Raw genomic sequence first — 14,140 nt, 5'->3', positions numbered from 1 at the left:
AAGAAATAGTCTTTTATCTACTGACATTGAATGAAAACATGATTTTATCTATACCTTTTTGAGCTCCCCCTTCATAACCAGAGAATTTTTTTGCTATTCAGCATTGCGCTACTTTAACTGGCAATTGCACGGCCATGCAACACAGTACACAAATGAAATTTATATCATTTTTTCATGCAAATATAGCTTTCTTTTGGTGGTATTTTATCACCACTGTTCTTTTTTATATGAATGCAAACCGGCTGAAAAAAAGAATTCTACTTTCTGTTATACAACATATGCAATAAAATCAAATTTCTTCATAAATTTAAGTCAAAATTTATTCTGCTACATGTCTTTGGTAAAACAAATCCTAATAAGTGTATATTAATTGGTTTGTGTGAAAGTTATAGTATTTACAAGCCATTATATACAGGTCATTCTCAAAAAATTTGCATATTGTGATAAAGTTCATTATTTTCTGTAATGTACTGATAAACATTAGACTTTCATATATTTTAGATTCATTACACACAACTGAAGTAGTTCAAGCCTTTTATTGTTTTAATATTGATGATTTTGGCATACAGCTCATGAAAACCCAAAGTTCCTATCTCAAAAAATTAGCATATCATGAAAAGGTTCTCTAAACGAGCTCTTAACCTAATCATCTGAATCAACTAATTAACTCTAAACACCTGCAAAAGATTCGTGAGGCTTTTAAAAACTCCCAGCCTGGTTCATTACTCCAAACCGCAATCATGGGTAAGACTGCCGACCTGACTGCTGTCCAGAAGGCCATCATTGACACCCTCAAGCAAGAGGGTAAGACACAGAAAGAAATTTCTGAACGAATAGGCTGTTCCCAGAGTGCTGTATCAAGGCACCTCAGTGGGAAGTCTGTGGGAAGGAAAAAGTGTGGCAGAAAACGCTGCACAACGAGAAGAGGTGACCGGACCCTGAGGAAGATTGTGGAGAAGGACCGATTCCAGACCTTGGGGGACCTGCGGAAGCAGTGGACTGAGTCTGGAGTAGAAACATCCAGAGCCACCGTGTACAGGCGTGTGCAGGAAATGGGCTACAGGTGCCGCATTCCCCAGGTCAAGCCACTTTTGAACCAGAAACCAGAAGCGCCTGACCTGGGCTACAGAGAAGAACACTGGACTGTTGCTCAGTGGTCCAAAGTACTTTTTTCGGATGAAAGCAAATTTTGCATGTCATTCGGTAATCAAGGTGCCAGAGTCTGGAGGAAGACTGGGGAGAGGGAAATGCCAAAATGCCTGAAGTCCAGTGTCAAGTACCCACAGTCAGTGATGGTCTGGGGTGCCATGTCAGCTGCTGGCTGCTGGTGTTGGTCCACTGTGTTTTATCAAGGGCAGGGTGAATGCAGCTACGGTAGCTATCAGGAGATTTTGGAGCACTTCATGCTTCCATCTGCTGAAAAGCTTTATGGAGATGAAGATTTCATTTTTCAGCACGACCTGGCACCTGCTCACAGTGCCAAAACCACTGGTAAATGGTTTACTGACCATGGTATTACTGTGCTCAATTGGCCTGCCAACTCTCCTGACCTGAACCCCATAAATCTGTGGGATATTGGGAAGAGAAAGTTGAGAGACGCAAGACCCAACACTCTGGATGAGCTTAAGGCCGCTACCGAAGCATCCTGGGTCTCCATAACACCTCAGCAGTGCCACAGGCTGATTGCCTCCATGCCACGCCGCATTGAAGCAGTCATTTCTGCAAAAGGATTCCCGACCAAGTATTGAGTGCATAACTGAACATAATTATTTGAAGGTTGACTTTTTTTTATTAAAAACACTTTTCTTTTATTGGTCGGATGAAATATGCTAATTTTTTGAGATAGGAATTTTGGGTTTTCATGAGCTGTATGCCAAAATCATGAATATTAAAACAATAAAAGGCTTGAACTACTTCAGTTGTGTGTAATGAATCTAAAATATATGAAAGTCTAATGTTTATCAGTACATTACAGAAAATAATGAACTTTATCACAATATGCAAATTTTTTGAGAATGACCTGTATATATTTGAAAATTGGTCAATCCTGATGTACTAAAGGCCTATCTCATTTCTTAAGGCCCTAAAATGCCAGGATAGTACACATATCCCCCAAATGACCCCTTTTTGGAAAGTAGAAAGTCTGAGGCAAGTTTTGTGAAGTTGTACTTTTTTGTAAAAAAGGTTTTGGAAAATAAAATTAAATAAAATGTTTTTTTTTTTCACTATTTTTTTTTTTTACATACTGTTACCAGTGCAGTATAGAATCATGACTGGTGACAGTATGCTAAAATAATAGTAATAATAGTATTAATAATAATACTTTTTTTAATCTTCTTATTCATAACAGGTGGTTTACACTGCTTAATGTGATCGCTATGACCAATCATAGCGATCACATGATACCCAGTTACTAGATACTGGTAACACTAATCTGCTGGGTCCATCAGATGATCAGTCAATGAATCAGATCAGAATACATGGTCAGTGCTAGCAGTCATTGGCTGCAAGCATTGATCAAGTGCTTGTTTTCCCCATGGTCTGAATGCTGTATACATGGGGGCAGATCCACAGAGAGAGTACGCCGGCGTATCTACTGATACGCCGGCGTACTTTCAAATTTCCCGCGTCGTATCGTTGTTTTGAATCCTCAAAACAAGATACAACGGCATCTGGGTTAGATCCGACAGGCGTACGTCTTCATACGCCTTCGGATCTAAGATGCAATTCTTCGGCGTCCGCTGGGTGGCGTTCCTGTCGTTTTCCACGTCTAGTATGCAAATTAGCAATTTCCGACGATCCACGAACGTACGAGCGGCCGTCGCATTCTTTTACGTCGTCTCTAGTCGGCTTTTTCCGGCGTATAGTTAAAGCTGCTGTTTCGTGGCGTATAGTTAGACCTGCTATGTTAAGTATGGCCGTCGTTCCCGCGTTTAATTTGAATTTTTTTTTTCGTTTGCGTAAGTCGTCCGTGAATCGCGGGATGGAAGTAATTTACGTCCAAGTCTAAACAATGACGCCCTTGCGACGTCATTTCGCACAATGCACGGCGGGAAATTAAGGGGACGGCGCATGCGCAGTTCGTTCGGCGAGGGGACGCGCGTTTCATTTAAATGAAACACGCCCCCCTACTCGCCGATTTGAATTAGGCACCGTTACCCCGCAAGAGATACACTACGCGCCATAACTTACGGCGCAAATTCTTTGTGGATTCAAAGCTACAACAAGTAAGTTACAGCGGCGTAGCGTATCTCACATACGCTGCGCCCACGCAATTCTTTCTGGATCTGCCCCACGGTCTTAAAGTCATCCGGTTCCTGCTGAACCGGCTGATTTTTAGCTGGTGTGTTTATGTACCAAGCTTTACTTTCTCATCTTAAATTATACTGTAATTGTACTGTCCAATTTTATTTTGTAGATCACTGCACAAACTGTTGGCACTATGTAAAACCTATATAATAATAGTAACACAAATAATAATAAAATGTGTAAAACATCAGCTAGGCTTTAGCTATCCTAGGCTTATGCCCGGTACACACCATCACTTTATGTGATGAAAAAAAATGACGTTTTTAAAAACGTCACTTTAATTGACCGTGTGTGGGGGAAAACTTCGTTTTATGTCTTGTAAAAAACGACCAAAAAAAATTGAAGCATGCTTCAATTTTATGTGTCGTTTTTCAAAACGTCGTTTTTTACTTCACAGAAATTGACCGTGTGTAGCAAAAAACGTTGTTTAAAAAGACGTTTTTACACCCGCGCATGCCCAGAAGCGAGCTTCAATGGAAAAAGTGGTGAGAACGTAACCTCGCTTTGCTAGAACATTGTGAGAAAAACGATGGTGTGTAGGCAACTTCGTCTTTGAAAATTGAAGTTTCAAAAACGTCATTTTTTACTTCACAGAAAATGTAGTTTTTTTTCATCACATAAAGTGATGGTGTGTACGGGGCATTAGGTATTCCTAATTTTTTTTTACACTGTCAGACAAAACATGAAGGTAAGTAATAACACTACTTTCTACATATTCATTCTGTATATTGATATAACTGTTCTTGATGCACAGATATGGAGATAAACCCTGGCAGAAAAAAAAGGAATGCACAGAAATCACATTAACCTGGTGCGACTTAACTAATGAAACAAGTGAAACAAATAAAACAACAGAATATTATGGCAAGGTCATTATAAATAGCAAAAACTGTTCAGTCGAAACAAGTAGATTTCATCCTCTATTGCATAGTAAGTATGCATTTATTTATTTTACATTTGTTTGTTTTTTGTAGTTGAATGACAGTGAGTTTTGTATTCTTCATCATGTGAATCCATATTTTTTTCCACAATGGACTTCATATATAAGAGTATTTTAACATGAAATTGTTGCCAGCAGAAGCCAAACAGATGTAAGGTGTGTATTCCTTCTGTACTGGAATAATAACAAGCCAATTAAATCAGAAGTACAGTATAGTGTTCGGTTTTGTGTGGTCTATGGCAGGAACAGTTCCCCTTTCAGGTTGCCTTGGAACCATGTGTTGGAAATCACCTTGCCACTGTTTTTTGCTTCCTTCCGTATTTTGTCTTTAAATATAAAGAAAATGGGGAAAGACTTGATATTTGTTTGCATAAAGGTGAATATGGTTTATCACAGCTGTGGTAAGGTGGGTCAGGATCTCCACTCTGTTAACAATATGGGATCACACCTATAAGAAACCATGCTTTTAGACACACAATGCAGTATAGTATTCTTTAATTTAATATGAATGTCTTGTCACATCTATCAGTCACAGATAGCATAATTATCGGATGTACAATAGATCTAATTATAATTACCAATACTTGCATTCAGTTCCCTGCTCAAGATTTGCATTATTTCCTCTTCGTGTGCCTGTCTGAGACTGAGCAGGATGATCTCTACATTTGAAATCCCAGGTCTTTCGCTGACACTACATGGTCTTTCTATCTTTTCATTTATTTTATTTTATTTTATTCATATTGCATCAGAAAGAGAGTGGAATCATCTAATGGAGCCAGTGGTGACATCTTTCCACTAATGTCCCCAAGAGGTGTAGGGATTCAGTGGGGGATTTAGTGGACTCATAGCTTAAATGTTAGTTTTCAGTAGACAGAATGTTTATTCTTACCCAGTTATTCTGACTGTGACGGATCTCAGATACCCCAGGTGGGCACATCTGCCAGACCTGAGTCCCCTGTCCTTCAAACGCACCCGCAGCCTGCAGATTCGCCATAACCAACCCTTAACCCCTCAATCATGAGACAATCCACACATGTGTTGAGGGTTAAACATGCAGAGCATAAACTGTTTATTAAATCCAAGACATACAGTTTTACACACAGTTAGGGACACTCCCCTTAGCCTTGTCAAAGAGGGGAGGGGGACAAGGAACAACCAACGGGAACTAAACATTTGTACATTGAAACAGTCTACAGATAAACATAAAGGGATTATGGTAAGCAGGCAGCCTCTCAATACACATCCCCTGCGGAGAGACGTCTCCAGTCCAGACCATTGTCTATGTGCAATGAACCAACACAATTAGACACAGCAACAAGAGGAGGGGGAGAAGAGATGTAGCATTACATTACATTATCTCAATGCCAGCTTGTACCCAGGTCTTCAGTCTTTTCTGGGCCATAATCTGTGGGTAACAGGCCAGCCCACAGTCCCTTCCAAAACACACAGTGACAGTGGGTTCTGTCACACTGACAATTACCTTAAAGTTTAGTTTTGAAACACATGAAGTGTAGAGATGAGCAAAATTGCCCAGCTTCTGTTGATAAACATTGTTGCTAACTTTGCTCCAGGATTGAAGTGTGCAAACTTTGTGGTGCACCCCATTGGAAACATCTTGTTATTCGAATTTGGCCCTTTGTTAGACTAATAAGCAGACTATTTTAAAAAGTATCTATTTCTACACAGCATTATCAGCTCTCCCTAACAACGCACACACTAGAAATATGATTTCTTAGAACCCACCCTTTTATAGAAAGGGAGCTGGGTTATCCATTCCCTGAAATAATTGGCTTGTATGACTAGGGAAAAAACTATGCCTTACATTAAAGGTTGTTTCTTATTTTCCTGCAAAAGGAAACCCTGTGAATCCAATGGATTTGCCAAAAACTTATAACAGTGGTGAATTTGAAACTAATCCCTAATGAAGAGAAATGAAACTCAGCAAACAGCCTTGTCAAGTTTCATTTCAGGTTGTTTGAACATAAGTAACCACAGATTTTGACCCAAAAGGGATGTTTAAATAAAGCTATTAAAAAACTATAGCCTGACTTGACAAAATGTACCTCAACGCATGGAAACTTACGACTATTGTGCAGCCCTCTGGATGTTTTGGGACTGCGCTTAAGGCTGTCTATAAAATTTAAGTTGACCACCACTTGTCTAGCTAGTAATTTATCCTTTTTTCATTTTGTGTGGAGCATGCACCAACATAACATTAAATAGATGTGTTTTCTGTTTCTTTTGCTATTTTTTTTTTGTTAGCGGAAATTGGTCCTCCCACGGTCAATTTGAATTTTAGTAATGCATCCATTGAAATTCAGCTGACTCACCCTGTTAAATCACTTCATGAAATTTTAAAAGGACTAAAGTATCATATATACGTGAATGATATAAAGAAAGAAACTGAGGTAAGTTTTTGAAAAAGTAGCTCTTTTTTAAATATAACATTTTAAATATAAAAATTTACAATATATTTACAACAAATCAGCAAGGGTTAGAACCTTTTAACATGAAAACAGATCTTGGTTGTAGTCCCAACCCTGGAATATACATTTCTGGCTTAATTGAAAGGTCCATTTGAAATCCTTAAGCAAGTCAGGGAAGTTTACTATAAAGTATTTCACCCCCGAAAGCAGAGGCCATGTGATCCTCATCAAACCATGGAAGGATAGATTGTTTGGATTGGTCTAGCTAGCCCACTGCCCCCAACAGTTTTTTTCTGTGACAAGTCAATGTGGCTTATTCAAAGTTCAAAAGTAGAAAGAAAAATAGTTCCTGCAGCAAAACCAAGAGGTCTTCTCAGCGCTCCCAGGTTGTTCATCCTTGTTAGACACAACATAATCCCTGAACCCCAGGCTTGTATTTACCTCAAGATTTGTTGAATTCCAGAAGCACAAAGACAGGCTATAAGAGATGAAGTGAAAACAATGTGAGAACTTAAAGTGGTTGTAAACCCACTATTTGGACTTTTACCTACAGGTAAGCCTACAACATGGCTTACCTGTAGGTAAGGATAATATCTCCTAAACCTGCACGGTTTAGGAGATATTACCCCCGCAATGCGGGCGGCGCATGCGCAGGGGGGACTCCACGGCTGAAGGACCGGCATCGCCGGACCCTGCCGATTTTAAATCTCCCGCGCGCACGCGCGGGAGTGACGTCATCGCCGCTCCAGCCAATCACAGCGCTGGAGCGGCGATACCCGGAAGACACGCCGGAGCAAGATGACATCCTGCTCGGCGTGGACCAGGTAAGTGGTACACACCTCGTTCCGAGGTAAGTATTTCATAATAGGCTAGTATGCGATGCATACTAGCCTATTATGCCTTTTGCATTGCAGGTTTGGGGGAAAAAAAAAAAAGTTTATGCGGTTTACAACCGCTTTAAGATAATAGAGAAGTTCAAGAATGAATGGTCTAGCCTAAAAGTACTTGTTACCAGACCTAACCTTGTTCTGCTTCTGCAATGACTTTAGGAATCTAAATGAGGTATCAAGGTTTAATGCCTATCCCATGTCCTGGGTAGATTAATTATTAGAGAGATTAGAGCTGGCCTGGTTCATATCCAGCATGGAACCGACTAAAGACTACTGGCTAATCCTAGCATTGACAGCACCAAAGAATATACTGTTTTTGTCACTCCAAAGAGCTTATGGCAGTATGTCTGCATTCTTTTTGGCTTGCAAGCCCCCCCTCCAAACTTTCAAAGAGCTATAAGATCTGTTGGCCACACCAGAAGTATGCAGTCGTCTACCTAGACAATGTCATTTTTAGTACAGACTAGGAAAGTCATCTCCCCAGAGATTAGGCTTGGTTGCTGTATGGGAAACAGGGTTGACAGCCATTCATAAAAAATGTGCTGTAGGCATGGTATTTGGGCTACATCATTGGAAGAGACCTTAATAAACCCAAAACAAGCCAGGTTGAAGCTATCAAAGAGTGGATGCAGCCAGTGACCAAAAGACAGACAGGTGAAATCCTTCCTGAAAATGGTCAGCTACTATAGGAGGTTTTTGTCACCATTGCAGCCCTTTGACAGATCTAAGGATGGACCAACAATGATTAACTAGAACCCTGAAGCAGAAAGTGCCAAAAACTGAATACAGCTGTAAAGAATTATAGTATGGAAGAGCAGGTGTGTCTGGAAATCAAGTGGGCCTTGGAGTCCCTTAGGTACTACCTCTAGAAGGAAATTCTACCTGATGCCAGATTACTCACTACTCAAGTGGATGTGCCAGGCAAAAGAGAAAAATGCCTCAGTAACATGATGCTTTCTAGTGTTAAAACATTAAAATGTTTTCCTTTACATTGGTGCACAGAGCCATCATAAAGATGGGTGATGGGTTCAAATATGTGTGTGTGTGTGTGTAGGGGGAGGGTTATGTGACAAAGTCTGGGTTCAAATGGAACACATGGTGGTAAATAGGAGATACTTCACTCAGAATGCAGATTTGGACAGTGCTCCTTAGCAACTCTTCTCAGGTTTTTGACCCATACAGGTCAAATATAGCCTTTTCCCTTTAAGGGATGTATTCACCATGGTACAATTCCACTTCACTTTAAGTCACATTTAAGTCTTCCCTGGATAATATCCCATATGACATAAATGTCATTCTCAGCCTTCCCTTTTAAGGGGATGAATCACCAGTATGTTTCACCACTCTCTTTCAGCTCAAAACAAGCACAATATTTTCATAGTCCTTTCCATAAAAAAATATAAACTTTATGAAAACCAATAAAAACACTCACATTTTTCAGTGCACTAACTCTGGTGCACAGTGTTAAATTCCCTTTAAAGAAGAATAGCTTTTGGTTCCCTCCATGTCCAGTCACTTCCTGGTAGTGTGGTGATGTCACCTGGCTCCGCCCTGCGCTTTACACCAGGTGGCATCCTCAGGCGAGTGGAAGTGTAAACAGGTGACTACATCACTTAAAGATGTAAGGCTATATTTGACTTATATGTTATATATGGGTAAAAACCTGAGTTGAGGAGTTACAAGGGGTTGTAAAGGCAAAATTCCCCCCCCCCCCCCCCTAAATAGCTTTCTTTACCCCAGTGCAGTCCTCCTTCACTTACCTCATCCTTCGATTTTTGCTTTTAAATGTCCTTATTTCTGCTAAGAAATCCTCACTTCCTGTTCTTCTGTCTGTAACTACACACCGTAATGCAAGGCTTTCTCCCTGGTGTGGAGTGTCATGCTCACCCCCTCCCTTGGACTACAGGACGCCCACTAACACACAGCTCCTTTCTCTATCTGCAATGTAGAGAGCGTCCTGACTCTCCCGTAGTCCAAGGGAGGGGGCGAGCACGACACTCCACACCAGGGAGAAAGCCTTGCATTACTGTGTGGAGTTACAGACAGAAGAACAGGAAGTGAGGATTTCTCAGAAGAAATAAGGACATTTAAAAGCAAAATGGAAGGATGAGGTAAGTGAAGGAGGACTGCACCAAGGTAAAGGAAGCTATTTAGGAAAAAAAAATGTACCTTTACAACCCCTTTAAAGAGCACTGAGGGGTGGTCACATGGGAGTGCACAAGGAAAAGTTTGCAGTGTTTCATGGAGGATAAATATACCTATGAATCAGAACCTGCTGAGCTAAAGACAGCTTCTCTTTGAAGAAAGAGTCCCGTAGCTGAAATAAGAATTGTTGGTACTTTAGAGAATAAATATTTTGAAGTCAGGTGATATGTCACCTACTCCTCTGCGGTATTCCAAATAACTTCAAGGGCACTGTGGTCCCACAAAAATGTCTGGCATGCAGTAAGTTTGTATTTTGCAGTCAAGAACACTACATCCAATTTCTGTAAAAATCACAGAAGACAAGTGAATTGACATACATTTCTAGAACCCAGACTACTATGTAAACAGATTAACCCTGGACTAAGACACCATGGAAACCATTATTTCTGCAGTTTTCTTTTGCTGATCTTACATCTTACTTGAAACATCTTAGAACACATCCACATTAAAGAATAGTGTAAATTAATCCCGTTGGAGAAAATGTGATGGCTTTTCCTGGTTTCCCTTTACCATGGTTTGTTAAAAATTATTGGATCAAAAGTTTTGGTAGGCACTGTAGGAAACAAAATAAGCCAAATAAAAATATATATTTAACTTTCATGGCTATTCTAAATTCTCTTCTAGGAGCCTTATTATATGATTGAAAATATAGAGCCAAATACAAAATATTGTGTAACTGCAGAAGTATTCTGGTTGTACAAAAAGAGTAATCGGTCAAAACAAACATGTGTTACAACAAATGCAGGTAAGAGAGATGAAAAAATGATGTATGTTGGATTTATGGCATGTGAATTTTCATGATTATCGGGTGAAACATTTGAAAACCAAGAGGGAGCTACTGTTAAATTGGGAGATTCCCATTAAATGTACTTGAAGTGATGGGGAAAAAATAGACTAAACTCATTCAGCTTAGACACATTGGCCCAGATTCTCGTAGGAGATACGACGGCGTATCTCCAGATACGCCGTCGTATCTCTGAGTATGAGCCGTCGTATCTTGGCGCCTGATTCAAAGAATCAGATACGCCAGAATTTGTATAAGATACGACCACGTTTGCGTAAGTTGTTCGCGAATAGGGCTGTGCGTCATTTACATTCATGTCGAAAGCATTGGCTTCTTGTGGGTTGCATGCGCACTGGGATACTTTTACGGACGGCGCATGCGCCGTTCATAAAAAGCGTAATTTACGTGGGGTCACATTAAATTTACATAACACATGCCCACATCTTCCTCATTTAAATTAGGCGGGCTTATGCTGGCCTATTTACGCTACGCCGCCGCAACTTTGGTTTGAGAATACTGCACTTGCCTGTCAAAGTTGCGGAGGCGTAACGTAAATAGGATACGTTACGCCCGCACAAAGATGCACGCTTCTACGTAAATCCGGGCCATTATTTTCAATAAAAATGTATATGTTCAACCTTGTGATTACTATTTTAATCTATCATTCGCTCTCTTTGCTGAATATGTGTTATCTTGTGTACAGAAGACAAGATAGTACGGAAAGTAGACTTCATCTCTTTTTAATTACTCACTGCTATTCCACTGTCCAGGTAATGTGTAGTGAACTAGTGATGAGCTCAGGTGTGTTCAGAGTAGGATACAAATCCATGTGTGTAAGCCGCCCAAGAAGCTGTCATCTCTATGGCCTAATCATCTGCGGCATTGAGAATTCCCGGCCACGCAGCCACCCCAGATATTAGTGTGGCTACAGGGCAGGGAATGTACCACCCACAGATGATTGACCAATACATCAAAGTCTTTACCAAGTAACTATGGGCCAGATTCACAAAGGAGATACGACGGAGTATCTCAGGGTCCCCAGGGCCCCGGATGGCAACCTCTCTTTTGTTATGTATTTTTTATAAATGTTTATTTTTGTTTATATTTTTTTATTTTTTAATAAAGGGCCCAGAGGTTTATTTTTTATCTTTTTTTGTAAAGGCCCCCTGCTTCTCAATTTGCGGCAGCCCCCCCCCCCGCTTCTCAATTTCAGGCGGCAGCACCCCCCCCCGGTTCTCTGCTCCAGGTGAGAGGCACTCCCCCCGCTCAACAACTGCAAAACCCCCTCAGGAGGAACCAAAGCGGTGTGTGGATGTCTGCTGAAGGGAAGAGAGCCGACAAGAGAGCCCCCCCGCTCAACAACTTCAATTTGCCCAACCGCTCAACAACTATGATACCCCCCTCGCTCAACATCTTCGATCCCCCCCAATTCTCGGCTCCAGGGGGCCATTTCAACACTCAAGCCCAGGGGCCCCCACCACCCTAAGTCCTGCCCTAAGTGTTGGGACCCTTACTTTTTAATAACTTTATAAATATATTGGGTCTGGGATTAAAAGTACCATTTCAGTGTTTGCAGATGACACCAAGCTATGCAGAGGAACAATGGGCCAGATTCACAAAGCACTTACGCCGGCGTATCTAGAGATGCGCGGCATAATTTTAAATATGCGCCGTGCATATCTATGCGCCGTATCCTCAAAACCAGATAGCCTGAAAACCAGCTTTTTCCGACTGACGTAAAACGATTACACCGGCGCATCTTGGGGCGCAAAAATACGCTAGACGCACCATTGTTTTGCTAGTCAAATATGCAAATGAGGGAGATACGGCGATCCACAAAAGTACGCTTGTGCGACGCAGGCTACGCCATGTGCGCATCAGCTGTTTGTCCGGCGTAATGTTACCCCTTATAAAAGCAGGCTTAACTTTGCACCAGACGTGTGCAGGTCAGCTAAAGCAACACCGTTAGGGACGAGCTGAGCACACACACTTGCAGGACAACAATCTGTATGCCAACATGCCAGGGGCATCCATGCTCAAAGCTATACTAGTGACTTTAGAGGCGCGCAGAAGGCATCTTTGCACGTTAAACACACACATTAATCATGGCACAATGAGAATGCATGCATGCACACCACTGTGGTCCCTAGCACACACCCCCCCATCCTCATCGAATTGGATTAGACCAAAGTACACCGCACGGTACTAGGGAGCAGCAACGCCCCGCCAAGGCTCCAATTATGTAACTGTACATTCATACACCTTTCACATGGACCTTGGGATCACTTCTCCCTGGTCCTGGGGAACCCTTCTCCACCAAAACTGAGGGTGACACCCCTTTTCTGGCAGGAATGTCACCCCCATATTCATACATCATTCACAAACATAAAACAAATCATAATCACAGTAAAAACAAAAAAAATAATAAAACACTGAAATCAAAAGTACATCACAAATTAACATCGGGGTGACCCACGCCTGGGCCGGCCACGGCCCCGGCCCCTCAGGGGAGACTCATGGGGGGGAATCAGGGGAAGGAGAAGCCTCCGCTGGTGTCTGCCCACCTGCTGGCCTGCCCTCCAAGGCCACGGCTATCCTGTTGAGGCCAACATTCAGGGCTGCCGTATTGGCCTGGACAGCCTGGGTCAGGGCATGCACCTCCTGACCCACGCCTGCTGTGGCAGTCTGCAGTTCATTAAAACAGTTTATGAATGCCAAGGAGTTAGTGCTCACGTCCATCACGGAGTCCTTTATGGAGACCAGGCTCTCCTCCATCTGGGCCAAAGTCCGGGTGACCTGACCCAGATGGCGGGTCTGAAGGGCCTGGTCCCTCCTAAGATTGGCCGGCAGAAAGTCTGACACCCCCCTGGTCTTCCAGGTGGCCTTCCTGCCTGCAGATGAGGCTTGTGGCATGGGAGAAGGGAAGCCCCCTTGGGGGGAAGCCCTGTTGGGGGAGGAGTGGGAGGGGCTACCCCTGATAGAGGCCTGACTGCTGCCAGCCACAGGGGGAGCCTCATCCAAAAGGTGAAGTATTTCACTGGCAATGGTTACCTCCTCCTCCTCAACCTCCTCCTCCTCAACCTCCTCCCCCTCATCCTCCTCATGAGGTGAGTTATGGCCACTCCCCTCCCCCGAGGACTCTTTCCTAGGGGTCTTCAGCAGCCTGATGTCCGGGGGATGGTGCAGACTGGCCAGATGGCCCAGCACCCTCCTGGCCATCTGTGGATGACACAAAACATACACAGGTTGGAGGATCCACACACTTGTCACATATTCCCTTCCCCCCCACACACACATGCTACACACCAGATAGAAAAAAAAAACTTACCTGTCCTCACGGCCTCATCGGAGTCAAAGCCAGGCAGGCCCACCACTTGCTGGCTGTTGAAGTATGCGAGGGGGGTTTCTTGCAAAGGGGACAACCCTAGGAAAAGCACCTATTTACATGAGGACAAGGGTGTCTTTCTCACAAGCTCTAAGGGTGGAGGGCGTATCTGGAAGCCTCCTTTATAAACAAGGACCTGCAGATACAATGTACAATGTAAATAGGTAGGGGGTTCATGGTACCCCTACTCATTCACACAAA

General features: G+C 42.5%; 1 protein-coding gene across 1 annotated transcript in view; it reads left to right on the top strand.

The window, feature by feature from the left end:
* Positions 1-14,140, top strand: part of LOC120937353 (interleukin-20 receptor subunit alpha-like) — a 54,958-nt gene that overhangs the window by 36,235 nt on the left and 4,583 nt on the right. The window contains exons 4-6 of the mRNA XM_040350508.1: positions 4,064-4,239; positions 6,512-6,657; positions 10,395-10,515. Of these exons, the coding sequence (XP_040206442.1) occupies positions 4,064-4,239; positions 6,512-6,657; positions 10,395-10,515 (443 nt within the window). The remainder of the gene's footprint in view (positions 1-4,063; positions 4,240-6,511; positions 6,658-10,394; positions 10,516-14,140) is intronic.

Source organism: Rana temporaria, chromosome 4, assembly GCF_905171775.1.
Source record: "Rana temporaria chromosome 4, aRanTem1.1, whole genome shotgun sequence".
In the NCBI taxonomy this organism is placed as follows: domain Eukaryota; kingdom Metazoa; phylum Chordata; class Amphibia; order Anura; family Ranidae; genus Rana; species Rana temporaria.
Note: the sequence above shows the minus strand (reverse complement) of the source record. Positions and strands in the feature narration are given on the sequence as shown.